Source organism: Oncorhynchus mykiss, chromosome 7 (assembly GCF_013265735.2).
Source record: "Oncorhynchus mykiss isolate Arlee chromosome 7, USDA_OmykA_1.1, whole genome shotgun sequence".
NCBI lineage: Eukaryota > Metazoa > Chordata > Actinopteri > Salmoniformes > Salmonidae > Oncorhynchus > Oncorhynchus mykiss.
This window is the reverse complement of record NC_048571.1, coordinates 53948627-53969538: the sequence shown is the minus strand read 5'-3', so window position 1 is coordinate 53969538 and position 20912 is coordinate 53948627. Positions and strand designations below refer to the sequence as shown.

General features: G+C 42.8%; 1 protein-coding gene across 9 annotated transcripts in view; it reads right to left on the bottom strand.

Moving 5' to 3' along the window:
* The window catches only part of LOC110528000 (ephrin type-B receptor 2), a 160718-nt gene that overhangs the window by 81554 nt on the left and 58252 nt on the right, over nucleotides 1–20912 (bottom strand). For 6 of the 9 annotated variants that reach the window (XM_036983536.1, XM_036983541.1, XM_036983539.1 and 3 more), the window contains exon 2: nucleotides 14101–14186. In XM_036983536.1, the coding sequence (XP_036839431.1) occupies nucleotides 14101–14186 (86 nt within the window). The remainder of the gene's footprint in view (nucleotides 1–14100; nucleotides 14187–20912) is intronic. The other 3 variants (XM_036983538.1, XM_036983543.1, XM_036983544.1) reach the window with 1 other exon arrangement.

Below are 20912 nucleotides of genomic sequence, written 5' to 3'. Positions count from 1 at the left end.
AGCAAAAAAAGAAACGTCCCTTTTTCAGGACCCTGTCTTTCAAAGATAATTTGTAAAAATCAAAATAACTTCACAGATCTTCATTGTAAAGGGTTTAAACACTGTTTCCCATGCTTGTTCAATGAACCATAAACAATTAATGAACATGCCCCTATGGAACGGTCGTTAAGACACTAACAGCTTACAGATGGTAGGCAATTAAGTCACAGTTATGAAAACTTAGGACACTAAAGAGGCCTTTCTACTGACTCTGAAAAACACAAAAATAAATATGCCCAGGGTTCCTGCTCATCTGCGTGAACGTGCCTTAAGCATGCTGCAAGGAAGCATGAGGACTGCAGATGTGGCCAGGGCAATAAACTGCAATATTCATACTGTGAGACAGGGAGACAGGACGGACAGGTGATCGTCCTCGCAGTGGCAGACCACGTCTAACAACACCCGCACAGGATCCGTAAATCCGAACATCACAACTGCGGGACAGTTACTGGATGGAAACAACAACTGCCCGAGTTACACCAGGAATGCAAAATCCCTTCATCAGTGCTCAGACTGTCCGCAATAGGCTGAGAGAGGCTGGACTGAGGTCTTGTAGGCCTGTTGTAAGGCAGGTCCTCATCAGACATCACCGGCAACAACGTCGCCTATTGGCATAAATCCACCGTCGCTGGACCAGACAGGACTGGCAAAAAGTACTCTTCACTGATGAGTCCCGGTTTTGTCTCAGCAGGGGTGATGGTCGGATTTGCGTTTATCGTCGAAGGAATGAGCATTACACCGAGGCCTGTACTCTGGAGCGGGATCGATTTGGAGGTGGAGGGTCCGTCATGGTCTGGGGCGGTGTGTCACAGCTTCATCGGACTGAGCTTGTTGTCATTGCAGGCAATCTCAACGTTGTGCATTACAGGGAAGACATCCTCCCCCCCATGTGGTACCCTTCCTGCAGGCTCATCCTGACATGACCCTCCGGCATGACAATGCCACCAGCCATAGCACTCGTTCTGTGCGTGATTTCCTGCAAGATAGGAATGTCAGTGTTCTGCCATGGCCAGCGAAGAGCCCGGATCTCAATCCCATTAAGCATGTCTGAGACCTGTTGGATCGGAGGGTGAGGGCTTGGGCCATTCCCCCCAGAAATGTTCGGGAACTTGCAGGTGCCTTGGTGGAAAAGTGGGGTAACATCTCACAGCAAGAACTGGCAAATCTGGTGCAGTCCATGAAAAGGAGATGAACTGCAGTACTTAATGCAGCTGGTGGCCACACCAGAGACTGACTGTTACTTTTGATTTTGACCCCCCCCCCCCCCCCCCCCCCCCCTTGTTCAGGGACACATTATTCCATTTATGTTAGACACGTGTCTGTGGAACTTGTTCAGTTTATGTCTCAGTTGTTGAATCTTGTTATGTTCATATACATATTTACACATATTTACACACTGAAATTTAATTCACTTGACAGTGAGAGGACATTTATTTTTTTGCTGAGTTTATTTTACTAGTAGTGCGTCTATATGCAACATCTGCTGTTACTCCAAGGACTCCAACCACCGTGACCTTGACCTCAACAGTTCATCTGAGGAAAGCCTTTTCTTAACCCAATGTCTTTTCACACCAGTCAGCCGCACCCGTGCTGCCTCAACCCTAACTCTCACACCCCCTCTTCACTCTCCACTTCACAGCTGATATAATTTCACAAATTAGTGCCCACTTAACAAGGATTTTGACAGAGGTTTGACGGGTAAGGAGGAGACAGTCAGCCCTCATGTTTAAGACCCACGTTCTATCAAACACTCAGACTAATTAGAGCTTTTCTGCTTTATTCCCGTGTCCCAATTATTCTCTACAGACAGACATCATGCCAAATATGTACAGTTCATTAATAACAGTTGTTAGATGTTAGTAACTGGAGGGATTTGAAGGAGACAAGTATGATTAAAACTTGTAAGATTGGCACTAAACTCAAAACAATTAAGATTGTGTTTGTAGACAATGATTAAAGAGTCCTTGGATGGGATTCAACCAGATGGTAGCTATATGTCTTCATTTTGAGGACACACATCTACAAATCCTTTATAATTCACAGAATGCAATAGATATGGTCCATTAATGTGCAATTAAAGCAACACATGAATAAGTGTTAGAATGTTAATATTAACAAGTGTATGAATGTTATTGTTGATTGATGGGGTAGAGATCTCCTGGGGTAAATCTGTTGGTTGGCCCATTTCTCCACCCATCCAAATGGACACAGCCATCCAGGGTCACGGGCAGCCATTGACCTTTCCACCTCCCTTCATAGATTGACGCTCTTTTCAGACAGAGGTCGTGGACCGATTAAACAGGAAAAGACAGAGTGTGACGTCCTCTTGTTCTTAGTCTCAAGCATCAGCCCATCAAACTTAAATAAAGTGAACTGGGGTTGAGAGTGGGGGGGTAGCCACTAATGAGAGATAGACTAGAAGAAGGGAGAAAGGGGAAGGGAGGTGGGGTATAGCCAGGCTAAAAAGAGGCCACCAAACAAATGTGTTTTGATGGAGGGCCCCTGTAAGTCCTGTCACAGCTTTGCTGCCCTGCTTTCATATGAGCCAGTGGAGGGAAGCAAATGGGACATAACAAGATGCCAGCGATCAAGCGCTGAGTGTGAAATAAGAAGAAATGTCTTCATTTTCACAGCTTTTCCCCCAGTACAAGAGTGGGAATGCGGCTGCAGGGCAGTCAGGTGTTAGGTAAGGTGGTGGAGTTGGTGGTGGAAGCTGAGAATTACAACACTAACTCTCTCTCCTTTGAGATCGTTTTTTTTCCACTCCAGGACACATGTGAGTCCAGATCTATTGAGTGGGGTATCCATCATGACCACCATGTAGAGTATCTTGATTAGATGTAGGCTATGTAGCAGGATGCTATAAAGCAGAAGATACTGTACAGGGATGATACCAGTATTGCGATACTCGTTAGTTCGTTACTATCATGGCAAAGAAACAAAACACGAAGGTCGATTGAACTTCTTTAGGAAAACAGCCTAATGTTGGAAACAAACTTCATTATGTTGTCATCCAGAGTCACACTGATTTATTTTCAAAGCCGTAGCACACAATATTTTTTATATAAAGCATGTTTTTAAAAGACCAAAGAGTCATTATTTTGCCATGGAAAATAATTATGCGATATTGGTATCGTCCCAGCCCTACTGTACAATGTGTTCAACAATGAAATACATTCTTGGGGGCCCTAAGCAAAATCGTGTTCGACCATGATTACTATAAGTTCAGATAGCTGGCCGATTATAAAAAATGCCAGCTGAAATGGTCTAATTTAGTGACTGCCAGTGACTGACATAACAAGAAAAAACTGCCGATGCACAAACAAATGTCCAAATTGCACATTGTATATTTTAGCATGCTAACCCTCAACGGTAAAATATTTGTTTATTTATTTTTGGGAAACTGATCCTGGGCCTACAAAAGACGGGCCGTGGCTGATCTATGGACATAAAGAGCTCACAGACTGAGACAGAACAAGTGAGTGCTTGCAATCAACAACATGCCAGAGGAGTTGCTCTCTTCAAGGTTCTGTGTTCACATAAAGGAGGTCCTTCTAATGGGGTGTCATCGGCTCAGAGGTTGGCACCCAAACATAAAGAGGACCATCATGAGTGGGGCGCCAAAGTGTCCAGGGTCGCAGCTATGTCTTTGAGGGTCGTACCCAAATATAAAGACAGCCATCAGGGCGCTAGTGGTGCAGAGCACTGTGCACCCTGCTGCAACGATCTACTGAGTGGGAACGGGATGTACAGTGGGTGAGGCAATTGTCAATAGTCTTCTAATTACAGCTAAATGAATGAGTTTGAACACCACTTATCCTCTTGACTCACATTCCTATCCCATGTGTATTATGCTGCATGGTGACACTTCCAGTAGATCTCAACAGCTAAATTGTGTTGATATATGACCTTTCAATTAAAGATAAATGGCCTTATAATTCCATGAATGTGGTCTGTATAAGCTATGAAGTACAGTATATATAGCATTTCGCTATATAAGCATTTCGCTGCACCCGCCTTAACATCTGCTAAACTGTGTACGCCACAAATAAACTTTGATTTCAAGTTCTACTGAGTATGGAGTTTGGGAAAGTACACAATAGCGACTGCCACCCACCAGCCGCTTACTGTAGCTGTATGAAGTGATAGAGCATAATGGTCTCTGAGAAAGAGGTTCGCGATCAATACCTCACATGGCTGCCAGCCACTCCAGGAAGGAGTGAACATTCAGCTGACCTGCAATCTATAAGTCTCCCTGACAATGTGTCTCTGCTTTATCTGTAAAGCCAAGCGGAACACACTGTCAGAGTCATAGAGGACACTGTCTCCAAAGCAGAAACTATTCCCAAAAGGCAGCTTTTGCAACATGAAACTATCAGAAATAGAGTCTATCTGGTCTCTAGGATGGACTTCTGTGTCTAACTGAACCTCCTTCCTGTGGTGGAATCGGCTGGCAGGGTGAGCTGTAGTTTCCTCCTGAGACATTTTAAATCATTCAAAGGCCACAGTGGCATGTATGACACAACATGAAATGTGTACTTCAGTTCTCCCGTCTTGTCATTACAGTGTGAGGATCAACCTGGGGTGGCTGGAGAATCAGAGAACAGCTACACACACACCAAACATTCCAGCACTCCGTCACCGATACAAGTAAATAAATAATTCACACAAAGGAGAAAGAAGCCGATGGAAATCTCTTGGGGCTGAGTTGTCCAATTTACAGTTGTGGGAAATCTGTCAGAGTAAGAGTGCTCTGCCCTAAGGGGACAGGGGACAAATGACACCCAGTCTCTACATTGAGTTACAAAGAGGGGAACAAAACAGGCCAAGTACTGCAGGAATCCCAGCCACATGGAGGACAGAGAGAGACACACGGAGAGACATAAGTGGAACTGTCTGATGCAGTCAACTTCAACGACCACTGTTTACTCGTAATGTACAACATGTGAAGTTAGACAAACACGTGTCCTATTGCCTCTTTAACCTGCCTCCATCAATCTACATGAGGATTGTGTTCACATTTCTCCTTCGGTGTAAAACAACAAGACAATAGAATACATACCAAGTTCCCAACCTGCGATTGTCAGTGCAGTGCTCACATAAAATTATAACCACACAAAGATGCTTTCGTCCATGATGAAGAGATCCGAAAAAAACGTGAATAAAGTTTTACAGACCCACTTTAATTGACAGTCATACTAAATGACGGGGTCACTCTATTCTATAATGAGTTCCATACACTACAATGCTCTAACAAATTACCATTTAGGGAAAGAAATGGCTATATGCAAAGTTATGACCAGGCTCTTTCATAACCAATCAAAACCTGCAAATGCACTTGTGATTGACTCAGACACATCTTTGGGTCATCGTCTCATCCCGGAACGTATTGTAGGTTGCAATACAAAAGGTTTAGCTAAATTGCTGTGACAATAATTATGCACAGCCTTATGTGGTGTTTGGTATTCAAGATTTGATATTAGTAGCCTAAGTACCTTCCATGAGAACTTCAGCGGATGTTGCTCTAAAATGTTGTGAACTGTGAACTGTAGTATCCCTTGACCGTATAGTGCTTACTATAGACTTTTGTAGTGTACTGTAGAATACTATACAACACACGGTACTAACCCTTGAACATGTGTAATACTTACTTTAGAATGTTGTAGCATACTGTGAATACTATATTACACACTGTAGTAGCCTTTGCTCATGTAGTGCTTACTTTAGCATTTTGTAGTATAATGGCAAATACTATACTACAGACTATAGTATCCCTCGATTGTTTAGTGCTTACTATAGAATTCTGTAATATACTGTAGAATTCTATACTACGCACTGTAGTATCTCTCAATCGTGTACTGCTTAATATAATACACTATATACCAATAGTATGTGGACACCTGCTCGTCGAATATCTCATTCCAAAATAATTGGCATTAATATGGAGTTGGTCCCCGCTTTGCTGCTATAACAGCCTCCACTCTTCTGGGAAGGCTTTCCACTAGATTTTGGAATATTGCTGCGGGGACTTGCTTCTATTCAGCCGCAAGAGCATTAGTGAGGTCGTGCACTGATGTTGGGCGATTAGACCTGGCTTGCAGTCGGCGTTCCAATTCATTCCAAAGATGTTCGATGGTGTTGAGGTCAGGGCCTAGCCCGAACCATGAGAAACAGCCCCAGACAATTATTCCTCCTCCAACAAACTTTACAGTTGGCACTATGCATTGGGGCAGGCGGTGTTCTTCTGGCATCTGCCAAACACAGATTTGTTCGTCGGACTGCCAAATGGTGAAGCGTGATTCATCACTCCAGAGAACGTGTTTCCACTGCTCCAGAGTCCAATGGCAGCAAGCTTTACACCACTCTAGCCGAAACTTGACATCATGCATAGTGATCTTAGGCTCGTGTGCGGCTGATCAGCCATGGAAACCCATTTCATGAAGCTCCCGACAAACAGATCTTATTCTGACGTTGCTTCCAGAGGCAGTTTTGAACTCTGTAGTGAGTGTTGCAACCGAGGACAGATTATTTTTACACGCTACGTGCTTCATCACTTGGCGGTCCCGTTCTGTGAGCTTGTGTGGCCTACCACTTCACGGCAGAGCCGTTGTTGCTCCTAGACGTTTCCACTTCACAACAACAGCACTTTGATCGATTGGAACTGCTAGCTGCTAGCTTTGTAAATGCTGTTTTGATATGGGGAGCTCATGCCAAGGATTTCCTCTGAGGTTCCCCCTATATCGTGTAGCTCTTACTATAGAACAGGGGTATTCAACTCTTACCCTACGAGGTTTGGAGCCTGCTGGTTTTCTGTTTTACCTGATAATGAATTGCATCCACCAGGTCTAAATCAGTCCCTGATTACAGGGGAACAATGCAAAAAAGCAGTGGAACCTGAGTTGAGTTTGAGGGCTATGGAATGTTGTAGTATATTGTGGAATATTATACTCCACACTATAGCATCCCCTGATTGATTTTTATTTGACTATTTAAAAACACAACACAATCACAAATATGGATACAATGCATTTAGACATTTTTCAAGAACAACAAAGTAAAACATTTATTCCATTGTGGTCCTAGTTCAAACATAAAACATGTTACACATGTAAAGCTAACCCACATGAAATACTATATTACACTTTATATGATCTAAAATGAATGTAAACACTACAGTATTCACTGTAGTGTTATTACAGACTTTACTGTAGTATTGACTGTAGTAATTATGCAGATGACTGTAAGTTGGTTTTTAATCATTGTACAGAATTTCCTGCTCGGTGATGTGGAAGTTGTGCCTTCAACATCACTGTGGCTGGTGTGCCCTCTATCAATGTCTATGGTCACGGGAGGATGGAGGGCACGCCTGGCAGGGGTGCCCTATATATAACTCTATGGCAGGGTATTTATACAGGCAGGTTCGAGGGTGCCTCCTCGAACTGAGTAGTTGGGCACGACAAACAACAACCACCAGTATGCGACATTGAAAATTGAGAACAAGCTTTTTATCTTATTAAAGAGGACTCTCTCACCATTGTTTGTTTTGTGTAGTTGATATCGTCTGCGAAATGTTAACGGCTCAGTCAAACAGCCATTTTGAGTCTAATGAGTTGTTCTATTTGGTACTTGTAGTGTCCATGGCCAAATGTTAATAAGTGTTGCCCTTTTGATGCATTGGCTTATGCAAACTAGGAATGCTTTAAGGCTATGCTTGTTACTTTTGTTAGCTTTATATTTATTTGTTTGCCATGCATGTAGCCATTGCAAAATTAGCCTGCTATAGTATAGCTCCGGCCTACCATGCCTCATGTTATTGCACCCTCTTTCTGGCAATTCATTGTTAACTGCTGCTATATTTATGCACAACGTGTTTTTTATTTTACCTTTATTTAACTAGGCAAGTCAGTTATGAACAAATTCTTATTTTCAATGACAGCCTAGGAACAGTGGGTTAACTGCCTTGTTCAGGGGCAGAATGACAGATTTTTACCTTGTCAGCTCGGGGATTTGATCTTGCAACCTTTCGGTAACTAGTACAACGCTCTAACCACTAGGCTACCTGTGGCCATTGTCATTAATTATTGCCATTAACAGCCAATTAATGTATGTTCATTGCTGTAATTGCATGCTATTTGCACTTTTGTCTCCTTTTAGATCAACCATACTCCATACAAAGCCAACCACGTCTCAACTTGGGACAAGCCCCATGTAAACAAATGTCAATCATTCCCTGCCATGCATCTCCATTACATCTATAAAGACTTCAACTGAACTGCATCTCTGCATCTCTGCTCTTTAACTTGAGTCCCACAGTAGATGGGCCTCACGTAAACCTCAATCGAGGTGCGGCAGGTAGCCTAGTGGTTAGAATGTTGAGCCAGTAACAAAAAGGTTGCTGGACTGAATCCCGAGCTGACAAGGTAAAAATCTGTTGTTCTGCCCCTGAGTGCCGAAGACGTGGATATCGATTAACGCAGCCCCCTGCACCTATCTGATTCAGAGGGGTTGGGTTAAATACAGAAGACACCTTTCAGTTGAAGGCATTCAGTTGTACAACTGACTAGGTATCCCCTTTTCCCCAATCAGTTACAATCTTGTAAATGAAGAATATTATGACAGGCTAGGAACCATCGTTTTGGTTAGTGTTTCCCTGGGCACCCTTATTAGTGGAGGACATGCAGGCAATGTATAAAATCACCTCTTGGTCATGTTCAGGTGGTTCTGTGTGTTGTTGCTGTTGGTTTATTTCTGTGAACAACCATTTTGTGACCATGCTGTCTTATAAAATTGTTTGGGGTGTGGTTATTTGTTCTGAATGGTATTTGTTGAGTTTGACCATTAGTCAGTTTATTCATGTGTGAATATTCAAGATGTTCATTATGTAAAGCCACTGTTGGTTTGTTTGGAGAGGATTGTCTGTTTTATTGGCTGCACCCACATATAAGGTGACTGTCTTTAAGTAAAGTAATTTGTATTTCTGAAATATACTGTTTATGTAAATGCAGTGTTTAACTGTTCTTTTCTACTATCATAAGTACAATATCGTTTGTCACTTTTTTGGGTGGATCTAGTGGATCTTGCTTGTTCTTTATCGGCTTCTGTATGGTTTCCCTTTAATGGGCCTAGAAACTGGCTAACATTTAGGATGTTACAATTGTAATAAAACAATATTTTTGCAGAGGTCTGTTGCATTGCTCAACTGCTGATCCACCTCAATAGGTGGCCTGTCACTAACGTCTTATGGGCATCTACTGGCATAGTCTGGTAGTTGTGCCATTTTAGCTAACCCTAGTCGGCAGTGTTACTACAATATACCACATTCATGTCCGCAAAATCACATGAACTACTACCGTATACTAGTCATTTCTGCAGAAACACTACAGTGAATAATACTGGTATAAAAATATAGTACTACAGTTTATAGACCACTGATCTTCTTTATATGGGTCCACCGAAGATGGTTGGTGGAAGAGAGGCTAGAAGGTGCTATTCCACAGCAGCTCTGAAGGTCAGAACGTCTGGCCTGGTTTTCACACTTCTCTCAACTCTCACTTAGGAAAAACACTGACCACTTAACCTCTTGGCTGCTCTGCTTTGGATCAAATAGCCTCTCCTCACACTGTCCTGCGCTGTGCACAAAATATGTATCTTCTTGTCTGAGGCAAGTATCACGTTACAGTTCACTAAATATTACATGGAATGTTAATTATAACATATTTCAGTTATTGGAGTTACTGGAGGCAGTTTCAGATGCTGCTTCAGTTTAACAGTTTTTTAAAAGTAATACAGGAATGATGCGGCCCCTATAATAAGGGGTGAACATACTGTGATCAGATGGACACACCTGGAGAACAGTCATAAAAGATGGTTTGTTGATGTTTCACTGGAATGTTAGGTTATGTAATGTTAATACCTGGAAAGTTAGGAACTATGTATTTGAAATAAATGTGACTGTATTCAATTCAATTGCCATTAATTAAATATTGGGAGGAGGGGGGAATTAAACCATTAAGCGACATGGTCAAATCTTGCTTACATTTGCATATTATCATGTGTCTCTCTATTATGCGTGGAAATACTTGGGAACAGATTTCCAAAATTAAAATCACTTGGAGCTGATTTCCTGGTGTTTTTTCAGTCTTTTATGTCCAACAATGGTATAAAAAAAACAACTTGGGGAGGCAAATAAAACGGTCCGCGGGCCGCCAGTTGGGGAACCTTGTCGTATATAGCCTCTCCCTAGCTAAATGAGGTAACAAAACCTGTAATGTAACATCTAAATTAGGGTCCCCTGGAAACACTGACCAATACTTAGGTTCCTATACTGTCAATTGTAATTCCTCCCTGACTTATGGTATTCGTTGTCATGTCAAACAGCAATGCTGAACACTAAATTCCAACTATAGAATTAGAATAAGCATTATTTTTCCATGATTCCAGCAGTTCACCATTTAAATAGGCCTCAATTTAATTATTTTGTTCATGTCATGCGTCATTGCTTTGGCACTGTGTAGAAATTATAACAAAAGTGCAGGAAATGTATGAAAATTCAGAAAAATTGGTTTGTTTGAAGTTGGATTGAACAGTATAAAACAATCAGAATGGAGAAAACCCCACTGAAATCCCTTAACATTTATGAGTTGCTACCCTCGGGTCATGAACTACACATGAGCATATCTATAAAACATAAAATATAAATATTGTCATACTGTCAAAAAAATGAAAAGATATTGTGATGATATTTTGGTCATAATGTACAGTTGACTATCATGTATCAAGTTAGGATATATTTTATGAATCTTTACAGTGTAAGGAAAGGCCAACTGCTGGTATGGTACTGTGCTGAGTGTTACTGATCTGTCAGTTAAGACTGTGAAGTGATGTGCGTGTAAGACAATAGCTACTGTAAAGCACCTCTGGCTGGTATATTGAGCGATTCCAATTACCACACCTGTTCCTATTGTGCTGGTCCACTGGGGACAGCTAGGCCCCACGAGACTTCAGAATGGATTGTGTTCGCATCCAGCTCCATAATTTCCCTATAAAACCCCAACATCTGCATCTGATAGGTGCTTTACCTGATCAATCAGGGCCTGAGAGGTACTCTAGCTCTCCAATAACAGTGAAATGAATCGGATAATCTTGAACAGGCCATGGCATAATGTTTAGTCTGAAGTCAAATGCTTTTCAGCAGAAACGGAAGCTAGGTTGAAGATAGCTGTATCCATGACAACCGGATGCATCCAGTTGTTGGCAACTCTGCTAAGGGTGTTATGTAGAAGTGTGCCCCTCACTTGTTAGCCTGTCGAAAGCTGCAAGAGTAGACAACTCTAGACTGTCTAGAGCTGTCTTCTCTTGCAACTTCAGACAGGCTAAAAAGTGAGGGGCACACCTATACATAACACCCTGGGACTTGACTTTGATGTGAGGATCGAAACCCCTAAAACTTTGATGCTGATTAATGAAAGTAAACAGGGCAGATTTTTCATCACTGGCATTTTCAAATGTTTGACTTTCAAGTCTGAAGTTTCAACTTCTTATTTATATAGATCATTAAATATACTTTTCTGATTGCTTTTCTGAACCTTACATGTAGTCAATATGAATGGGAGATGTGATGCAAACTGCCTGTAAGATTTCCAACCTCGTTAAGGGGGAAATGGTAGCGCTGGTTCTGTTTAGATTGAATCCAGAGCTGGGGAGAGGAAGACACCGGGCCTCTTTGTTCTCTCAAATTAGCAGGAAAGAGAGCATGCCCTCAGGTTGAGGGAGATGATGTTGAGCTAAATTATTGCAGAAGATCTTTGAAGTTGCACCAGTGGACTGTTGGAGCTCTTTTTTTTGTCTTATTTTTCGTGCTTAAAGAAACACAGCATGATAGAGTATAATTCAAACCACCCTTGATACCAACCACAGAAGTATAAATAATTGAATAAAATAGGGAGTGGTTTTGTGAAATGCACCATCAAGTAAGTATGCAGCATATGTCTCTGTGTTTTGGACACAGTCTGAGGATTCTGGATCCTGTGGTGGAGGAAGAAGTGAAGGAGACCAAGGTTCTGGTTTCGGCTGGTCAGGATAGGGCTCGGCTTGAGTGTGGCTAGATAGAACAAATGCTTTGGCGCACCATGTGGAAATACTGCGCATCAATCGCTGCTGGAGCTAATATAACACATACAGTTGAAGTCAGAAGTTTGCATACACCTTAGCCAAATACATTTAAACTCAGTTTTTCACAATTCCTGACAATTAATCCTAGTAAAAAGTCCCTGTTTTAGGTCAGTTAGGATCATCACTTTATTTTAAGAATGTCAAATGTCAGAATAATAGTAGAGAGAATGATTTATTTCAGCTTTCATTTCTTCCATCACATTCCAAGTGGGTCAGAAGTTTACATACACTCAATTAGAATTTGGTAGCATTGCCTTTAAATTGCTTAACTTTGGTCAAATGTTTTGGGTAGCCTTCCACAAGCTTCCCACAATAGGTTGGGCGAATTTTGGCCCATTCCTCCTGACAGAGCTGGTGTAACTGAGTCAGGTTTGTAGGCCTACATGCTTGCACACACTTTTTCAGTTCTGCCCACAATTTTTCTGTAGGATAGAGGTAAGGCTTTGTGCTAGCCACTCCAATACCTTGACTTTGTTGTCCTTAAGCCATTTTGCCACAACTTTGGAAGTATGCTTGGGGTCATTGTCCATTTGGAAGACCCATTTGTGACCAAGCTTTAACTTCCTGACTGATGTCTTGAGATGTTGCTTCAATATATCCACGTACTTTTCCTTCGTCGTGATGCCATCTATTTTGTGATGTGCACCAGTCCCTCCTGCAGCAAAGCACACCCACAACATGATGCTGCCACCCCCGTGCTTCACGGATGGGATGTGGTTCTTCGGCTTGCAAGCCTCCCCCTTTTTCCTCCAAACATAACTATGGTCATTATGACCAAACAGTTCTATTTTTGTTTCATCAGACCAGAGAACATTAGTCCAAAAAGTACGATCTTTGTCCCCATGTGCAGTTGCAAACCGTAGTCTGACTTTTTTATGGCCGTTTTGGAGCAGTGGCTTCTTCCTTGCTGAGCGGCCTTTCAGGTTATGCCGATATAGGACTCATTTTACTGTGGATATAGATACTTTTGTACCTGTTTCCTCCAGCATCTTCACAAGGTCCTTTGCTGTTGTTCTGGGATTGATTTGCACTTTTCGCACCAAAGTACATTCAACTCTAGGATACAGAACGCTCCTTCCTGAGCGGTAAGACAGCTGCGTGGTCCCATGATGTTTATACTTGCGTACTATTGTTTGTACAGATGAACGTGGTTCCTTCAGGCGTTTGGAAATTGCTCCCAAGGATGAACCAGACTTGTGGAGGTTTACAATTTTTTTTCTGAGGTCTTGGCTGATTTCTTTTCATTTTCCCATGATGTCAAGCAAAGAGGCACTGAGTTTGAAGGTAGGCCTTGAAATACATCCACAGGTACACCTCCAATTGACTTAAATTATTTACATTTGCATATCAGAAGCTTCTAAAGCCATGACATCATTTTCTGGAATTTTCCAAGCTGTTTAAAGGAACAGTCAACTTAGTGTATGTAAACTTCTGACCCACTGGTATTGTGATACAGTGAAATAATCTGTCTAAACAATTGTTGGAAAAATGACTTGTGTCATGCACAAAGTAGATGTCCTAACCGACTTCCCAAAACTATAGTTTGTTAACAATACATTTGTGGAGTGGTGGAAAAACGAGTTTCAATGACTCCAACCTAAGTGTATGTAAACTTCCGACTTCAACTGTAGTAGTCATAGTTTAAAGGATAATTTATTTTATTTTAAATTTGTCTTTCCATTTATTGTTATCGCATCAATTCTGGCAATTTATCGCGCAGCTCTGCTGTTGGGTGTCAAAACCAAGTTGATCTGTGATGAACTAAAATTAACTGAAAATGTGGCGCACTGTAGTATTGCTGCATCTGCATGAAAATTAGTTAATTAGCAATCAAATGAATTAAGCAACTGAAATGAAAATGTTATGGTATCATGTAGATCATGAGCTTACACTCACGCTGTTGTCATTGGACCCTGACACGGGATAGACTGTCCAGCCCAACTCAGCTGTCGCTGTGGTGGAGTCCATTAGTGTCTCTGTGGAGAAGAAAGAGAGGGTGGTCAGACGACATCCAAGTCATAGAGTACCTTCAAACAAATACTATACAGTAGCAACGGTGCAGTAGGTGAGCATAGGGGGAGATGGGAGTCCATTTATGAGGTACTCATTCAAACCCTAATAAGATTTGATTACAATTAATAGTAATGAAACTATATTTCATTTTCAGTCTTAAAATTACTGCTACTGTAGTAATTTTTCAGACATCTCCATTATCCCCTCTCTTAAAGATGGCAATGCAACTGTTTGAGACCAGGGCATATTTGGCTACGTGCTGTAGTAGTAAACAGTGTGTGACCATCCACGTGGAAGAGAACAGATCACTGGGTTCACTGGAACTTGGTCAACTCTACCACAGCCACCAGGCTACTACTTCATGGGTCAACTTCCACTCAACAGGCACATGCTTCTTCAGTTCCACCCCCTGGCTTTGAGGGGCAACTTCCCGGCTGGAAAAAGAAAAGCTCCTGGGGTAGTGAGAGGGGCCACTCTAGATCCGCTGGATTAGCTGCTGGAAAAGAACACCTCTGGTAATTGGGGCCACAGAGAATATGTTTGTCATGAGGTCCTCTCTGGCCAGCCAATGCCATTCCAGAGGCAGGCAAGGCAGGCTGTCTGTCAATGCCTTCTCTCTGAGAAATGGGGGGGGGGGGGGGGATGGGGAGGGGGGCAGAAAGAGGGTCCTACAGGCCTAATGAATTTCCACTAGTTATTAGCCCAGGAGCACCAGTGTTGAGCAGATGGAGACAACATTCATCAGGTGATAGGCGCCAGCTGCAAATCCAAAAGGCCAGTGAAAGATGTATGCAATTCCCCTTGACAAGCCAGCAAGACTAAGTCACTTTTGGTGATTGGTAGTATAAAGTTATTTTTCAAAGATGTATTTATTATTCAGCATGCGTTCTGTATGATGTCAGACTTCCCTTTCAGAAATTGGAAAATGACTATTGGGCTAATGATCCGGATGGCCTGATTTTACAATACAGTGCAGCTAAACTCACACAAGAAAGAGAACAGCATCCAATATATTTTAGAATGTTCCAGTATTTTATAACACATGGATTTCCTCTGATTTATAATATTCCAGAGGAAACCAAAGCTTTTAATTAACAGGCTCCACATGCCGCACATTTATTTTTAGGAACTTGCCGAATCTAAGAGCCTCACCAATATACGCAAAGCATAATAGCACATTTCACATCCTATTCAGTTCTCACAAAGCCCAAACAGTATAATTAGGCAGATGAGGCTGCATTTTTGCTACCATTGATAACCTTGTGCGACTTCAGGTTGAGCAGTCTACATGAGTGTTAGGCAGTGAAATGGTAATTATCCCCCGTAATGATAATGATAATTAGCTGAGTAGTAAAGTGAGAATGATGAACCCCCTCGGTGGTGGTTTAGGGAGTGTGATAGTGTAGAGAAAAGGGAGGGAGGGAGTGAAATCCCCTGGTATGTGAACACAGACGGCCCTCCAGTCCCTCAGTCAGGCTCACACAACCTTTTGCTTACTGCTATTAGAGGCCTGCACGCTGGACAGGTAGTACCTGGCCCTGAAAGACTGATCACCTTTCTCCCTCCTGCTGACTAGACTTCATAGCAGGCAGCCACACCAATTCATTACCTGCTGCAGTGCTAAGAGTACCTCACTGAGTCACAACCAGCACTGTTCACTCCCTCCTCAATCCTCAGGCTCTCAGCAGGCAGCACAGTGGCAGGGCAAGACTGCTCAGTCAGACACACTGTCCAGTAAGAGAGAGACCAGGCAGAGTGGAGGGAGGGAGGGAGGGAGGGAGAGAGAGAGAGCGAGACCAGGCAGTGGAAGGAGGGAGGTAGGGAGGGAGAGAGAGAGACCAGGCAGAGTGGAGGGAGGGAGGGAGGGAGGGAGACCAGGCAGAGGGAGGGAGGGAGGGAGGGAGGGAGGGAGGGAGGGCTCTGGCCCCGAACAGGGAACGGTATGGCAGCGATGAAGCCAAGAGACCAGGACTGACTGTTTACACTGAGGTCTGGAGGTGACGACACATTCCAGCCTGGGCCTCTGGCTCAGCTGGAGGTCAAAGGGCACCAGCTATATTTCAGTTATATGAGCACACAGAGGATGCTGAGCACACCGAGGACGTGAGAGCTTAAACTTTTCAACAAGGCTGTCTTTTTTATTACTAGACAGGCTCAGCCTGAACACTGAAGGTGCATGAATATGCAATGAGACCTTGGAGTTTTAGATACGCTTACAGGCCTAAGAGCGCTTCCTAAAACACTTCCTGAGAGTAAGCAAGGAGGGTTTTGTGCTGATCGTAAACCTCCGCTGAGAGGGTTGTTTAAAGTTACAGAGGGGCCAGACAGGAGGGGCCAGCAGTGCTCCAACAACACTGAGTCTTCTCTGAGAGCTAGGGATGCCGCAGCCTCTCAGCTTTCCAGAGAATGTCATCACATTTTAAATGAAGGTTAGAGAGAGCAGCTGTTCACAAGCTCATAAACAAATTGAGTCTCAGAACACATACCCACATTAATTGACATGGATCAAGGGTTATAGGCCTGGGATTATTGTAGTGGAAATTGGTTGGTCGGCAGCCACGTTTTAAATACCAAAAAGTAGGAGCAACTCGTATAACTTCTATTTCTAAGAAGTGTAGGAGACAGTTATATGCAGAGCAGTTTGTTCCAAAATGATTGCAGGCCCCATTAGCAGATGGGCAATACACAATGTTGGAGGACGAGCCAAGATACCTGCACACACTATGAAGTGCTCTGAGACCAAGTGAAAATACAATTCATTTTCATTCATCGAGTCGGTATTCAAGGTATGTGATTTTGCTTTGTTCAGAGCTTTGGGGACGTTGCTAGCCCTTTTAATCCAGGCACAGTGGTTCTCCTCCAGCTCCAAAGAGCAGCGGATGCAGCAGAGGAGGACAGGAGAGGCGGCCGGCCATAGAGCACGTGTGTGTACATGTGTGTCTGTTTTTGATCGCACATGTGCTTGATTTGTGTGGGTACTGTGTGAGTATGCTTTGGCTTGAGGCGAAGAGGTCAGGCTTTGAGAGATGGATGGTCAATTAGTGTGTAGGGTTGAGCAGGGCAGAGTCTGACTGATGGATGTACACACTGTCTCCTCCAGGGTGTACCATCTTATCTGCCAGCTCCCATTGCCCTCCTCCAGGCAGGAAATAGGTAACAAGTGCAGCCTTCCAAACAGATGCACATCCCTGTCTCTATAGCAGCACATTAACACACAGGTGGACACAAAGGCGGACACACACACACACATACGCAGTCACAGATTCATTGATTATACTGTAAAAATGTATACAGCATGAATTTTCAGCGAAATGTGTGGTAGTGGTCTGTAAAAATAGTGCAGAACAACAGTGCAGAACAGCTGTGTAGAATAAATACTATTATGGTATCTAGAATGCAAGGCACTGCATCTCAGTGCAAGAGGCATCACTACAGTCTCCGGTTTGAATCCAGGCTGTATCACACCCGACCGTGATTGGGAGTCCCATAGGGCGGCGCACAATTGGCCCAGCGTCGTCCAGGTTAAACCGGGGTAGGCCGTCATTGTAAATTTGTTGTTAACTGACTTGCCTTGTTAAATAGAGGTTACATTTTTTTTTTTTTTTTAAGGCTTCAACATGGGCAAAACCGGGCTTGTATCAAATTACGTTAATAGTTTAATGAGGGTATTTCTGAAGAAGCGATTGACCTCCAAAACACAGCATGTAAAGGCTTGCAAGCATGATGTTCTTTTATCCTCCTTCCCAGGAGAATTGTACTATAGCCTAGCCTCTACGGAGCAAATTCCTCAACATTGACTTCTACATCAAAGCATCCACTAACACTTTTTTTCAATGCGGTGGAAATGGCAGGTTACAGCACCACAGTGTTTTTCTCACAAAATCTGTGGTGTGTATAACTCAATGAACTTCCATTTCATTAAACACCTGGAATCATAGGCTATATTCAATGGAAAACGTGGATTATAGATGGCGGTACAGCTATAGCCTGAACAATCTGTCCATAAGCTAATACCATAGACCAGAGAGCAGTCTTCTTGTGGACAGTGATAAAAAAAATATGCCTAGATTTATGGGCACTGGGATTGGAAAAACTGCCTGTGCTGAGGTAAGACTGATGCCCATAATGATGGACGCACACTGCTACTGTATGGCATTTTGGACAGAATAACAAGTAGAGTGCTCTGTTTCATTTGAGGGAGGAAGCCCCTGAACCTGAGCCATCTCAGAAATCTTTCAACTCCATGAGGGTCCATTAGGTGGGGCTCCCACCACCACCACATTACAACATGTCCTTGTGCGGTAAATGAATCAGTAATCCTGCATTTACAATGAAACAGGGGCTTTGTGGATGAGGTGGCATCGGCCCAAACCCCAACAGCATAGGCTTTTTTTCAGAGTCAAACTGGGCTTGGCGTGCTGCCCTGGGTATCTGGTGCACTTTAACATGTGTCTTTGGAGAGACATCATTCTATCAGGAAGATTTATGGGTAACCAGGGGTTATTGTCGGTTCCTGCAAGGCCCGGTTCTGGGGTTCTGATGATGATGTAGGGGCTCGAGGAGTGATGACGTGGGATGGAGTGGGACACGACTGAGGCTGAGGATCTAGGCCTGCTCTGAGGGAAAGAGAGGAAGTTGGGCAGTTGATTTTGGCAGCAGACAGTGCCCTGTGAAATATGCTACCACACACAGTACGTGGAGCACCCTGACTGCTAACAGAATGATACAGCACACCATTCCCCTGGGCTACAGGCAGGATGTTCAATAGTAATCCTTACAGAGCCCACTGTGTCATCATTCAATATAACTAAACCTGTCAGCCTGGACAAGGAGAAATGACCAAAAACAGAAAAGTAAATCAAGCAAAAACTCTACCATAACATGACTGTCAAGTCCTCTATGTACTACTTAGAATCACTCAAAGACACTCCCGTTTTAACCCTTTTCTGAATCAGCCAATTTTATCACAAGAGTATCTAATCCATAATACTAGATTATTTAGGTAAAGTATGTAAATGTGTCAAACTACTGGATCATAAAAATAACAGCTACTCCTGACCCTTATTCATGATAGCACATACAGATGTTTGATCACCCTGTTGCAGAACTGTACTGCAACGCAGGACACTTAAAACGTGCAGTGTATTTGAGGTTTAAAAAGGCTTCTGAAGTTTGTAATTTCCACTTTGAAATTTGAGACTTGATTTTCCCTTACAAAAAATGTATTAACCACTACAAAAATGTCAATTAAAGGAGTAGTTCACTATTTTACACCAACTTGATGTTAGATGGTTGCTCACCCTGAAAGTAGTCTACGGGCCAAGAGAAACTGTAATCCATGGTTCAGTTCTCTTTAAATAGACATTAAAAACTTAATATGGCCAGATCACCTTTAAGTAACATCAAACCAAATATGGAGTTGATTTCAGGTGATTTGACATTAAACATGCTCACATGCCCCCATCACTTTCATTGATTGTTAGCTTGTAGTGGCTAAGGTTAGCTGAAGTTTGTAGTGGATGTTTAAAGGATACTGAACCATTGATTACAGTTTCTCTTGGCCCATAGACTACTTTCAGGGTGAGGCACCATCTAACATCAAGTTGTAAAACATTTCCTGTTGCGGCAAGATTATTGTGCTGCAGTTGCACACTGGCTAAAATGAAGATCCTACATCTGTAACTTTCCAACAGATCACTATTCCAAAGTAATCGACTTAATCATTTTCCAAACCTGGTTTACATCATCGTGGATTACAACACCCCTGTGCGCTGGCTTGCCAATCTTTTCAACATTTGGAATTCTTTCCATGCATCCAGAATGTGTGCTATTGCTATTAGCAGTAACTGTAGGTGCATCATTAGCACACAGTTTCACTGCACATTAAAACGTAGTTAGTTCTGAAAGACACCATATTTCATGATTTGAGTGCACCACTGTTAATTGAGAAGCATCAATCTCAAAAGTACATTTGGAGAAAGAATGGTCACCACCTGGTCAATCAAGCACACCGGGGCTTTGGGAGAAAAACCTCAGCTTGGCTGCAAGGCTAGAAGAGTCAAACATGTTTCTAATATTTTTCAAATACTTCTGAAATCCTCGTTCAAAAATCCTAACGGAGGATAATGGTTTTTCCTTGAGTGGTTAATGGAAAAGGCTGTAATAATGGATCTCATCATTCAAAAGAGTTAAATCTTCAATAGACAGAGAAAAGCCTTCAGTCAGATAATTGTTCCCTGAAATGTGGAGATCTTCCATCATACTTGAAATACCTGCAGGAAAGTCATGCAGAGATGCACAAAGCACCTTACTTCAAACTAACAGCTTTTCACACATCAATACTAATTAACTTGATGGAAATCATCATTGCAAGCCTCCCACACCTTGCCTACAAGCCATAGGGAGAAAGGCGGGTGATAAAATGTTTTATACAGACAGCACATGCACAAACATGAAGCAATTCCTTGTTCATTGATGTATGGTACCGGGTTTCGCATGACAGGCGCTATCTCCTAGGTCGGGCTGAACAGGGCAGGCTGTACCAGAGCCCAAGGCCCCTCAGGACCTATGGTGGCATGGGAGTACCAAGGGTAGGAGGCATTCCTCCCAGGTAGAGAACACCGAACTGGGGGGAAGGAAGGGCTCAGTGTCCCTTCCCAACTCACAGTATGTGCCGGGATAATGAACAC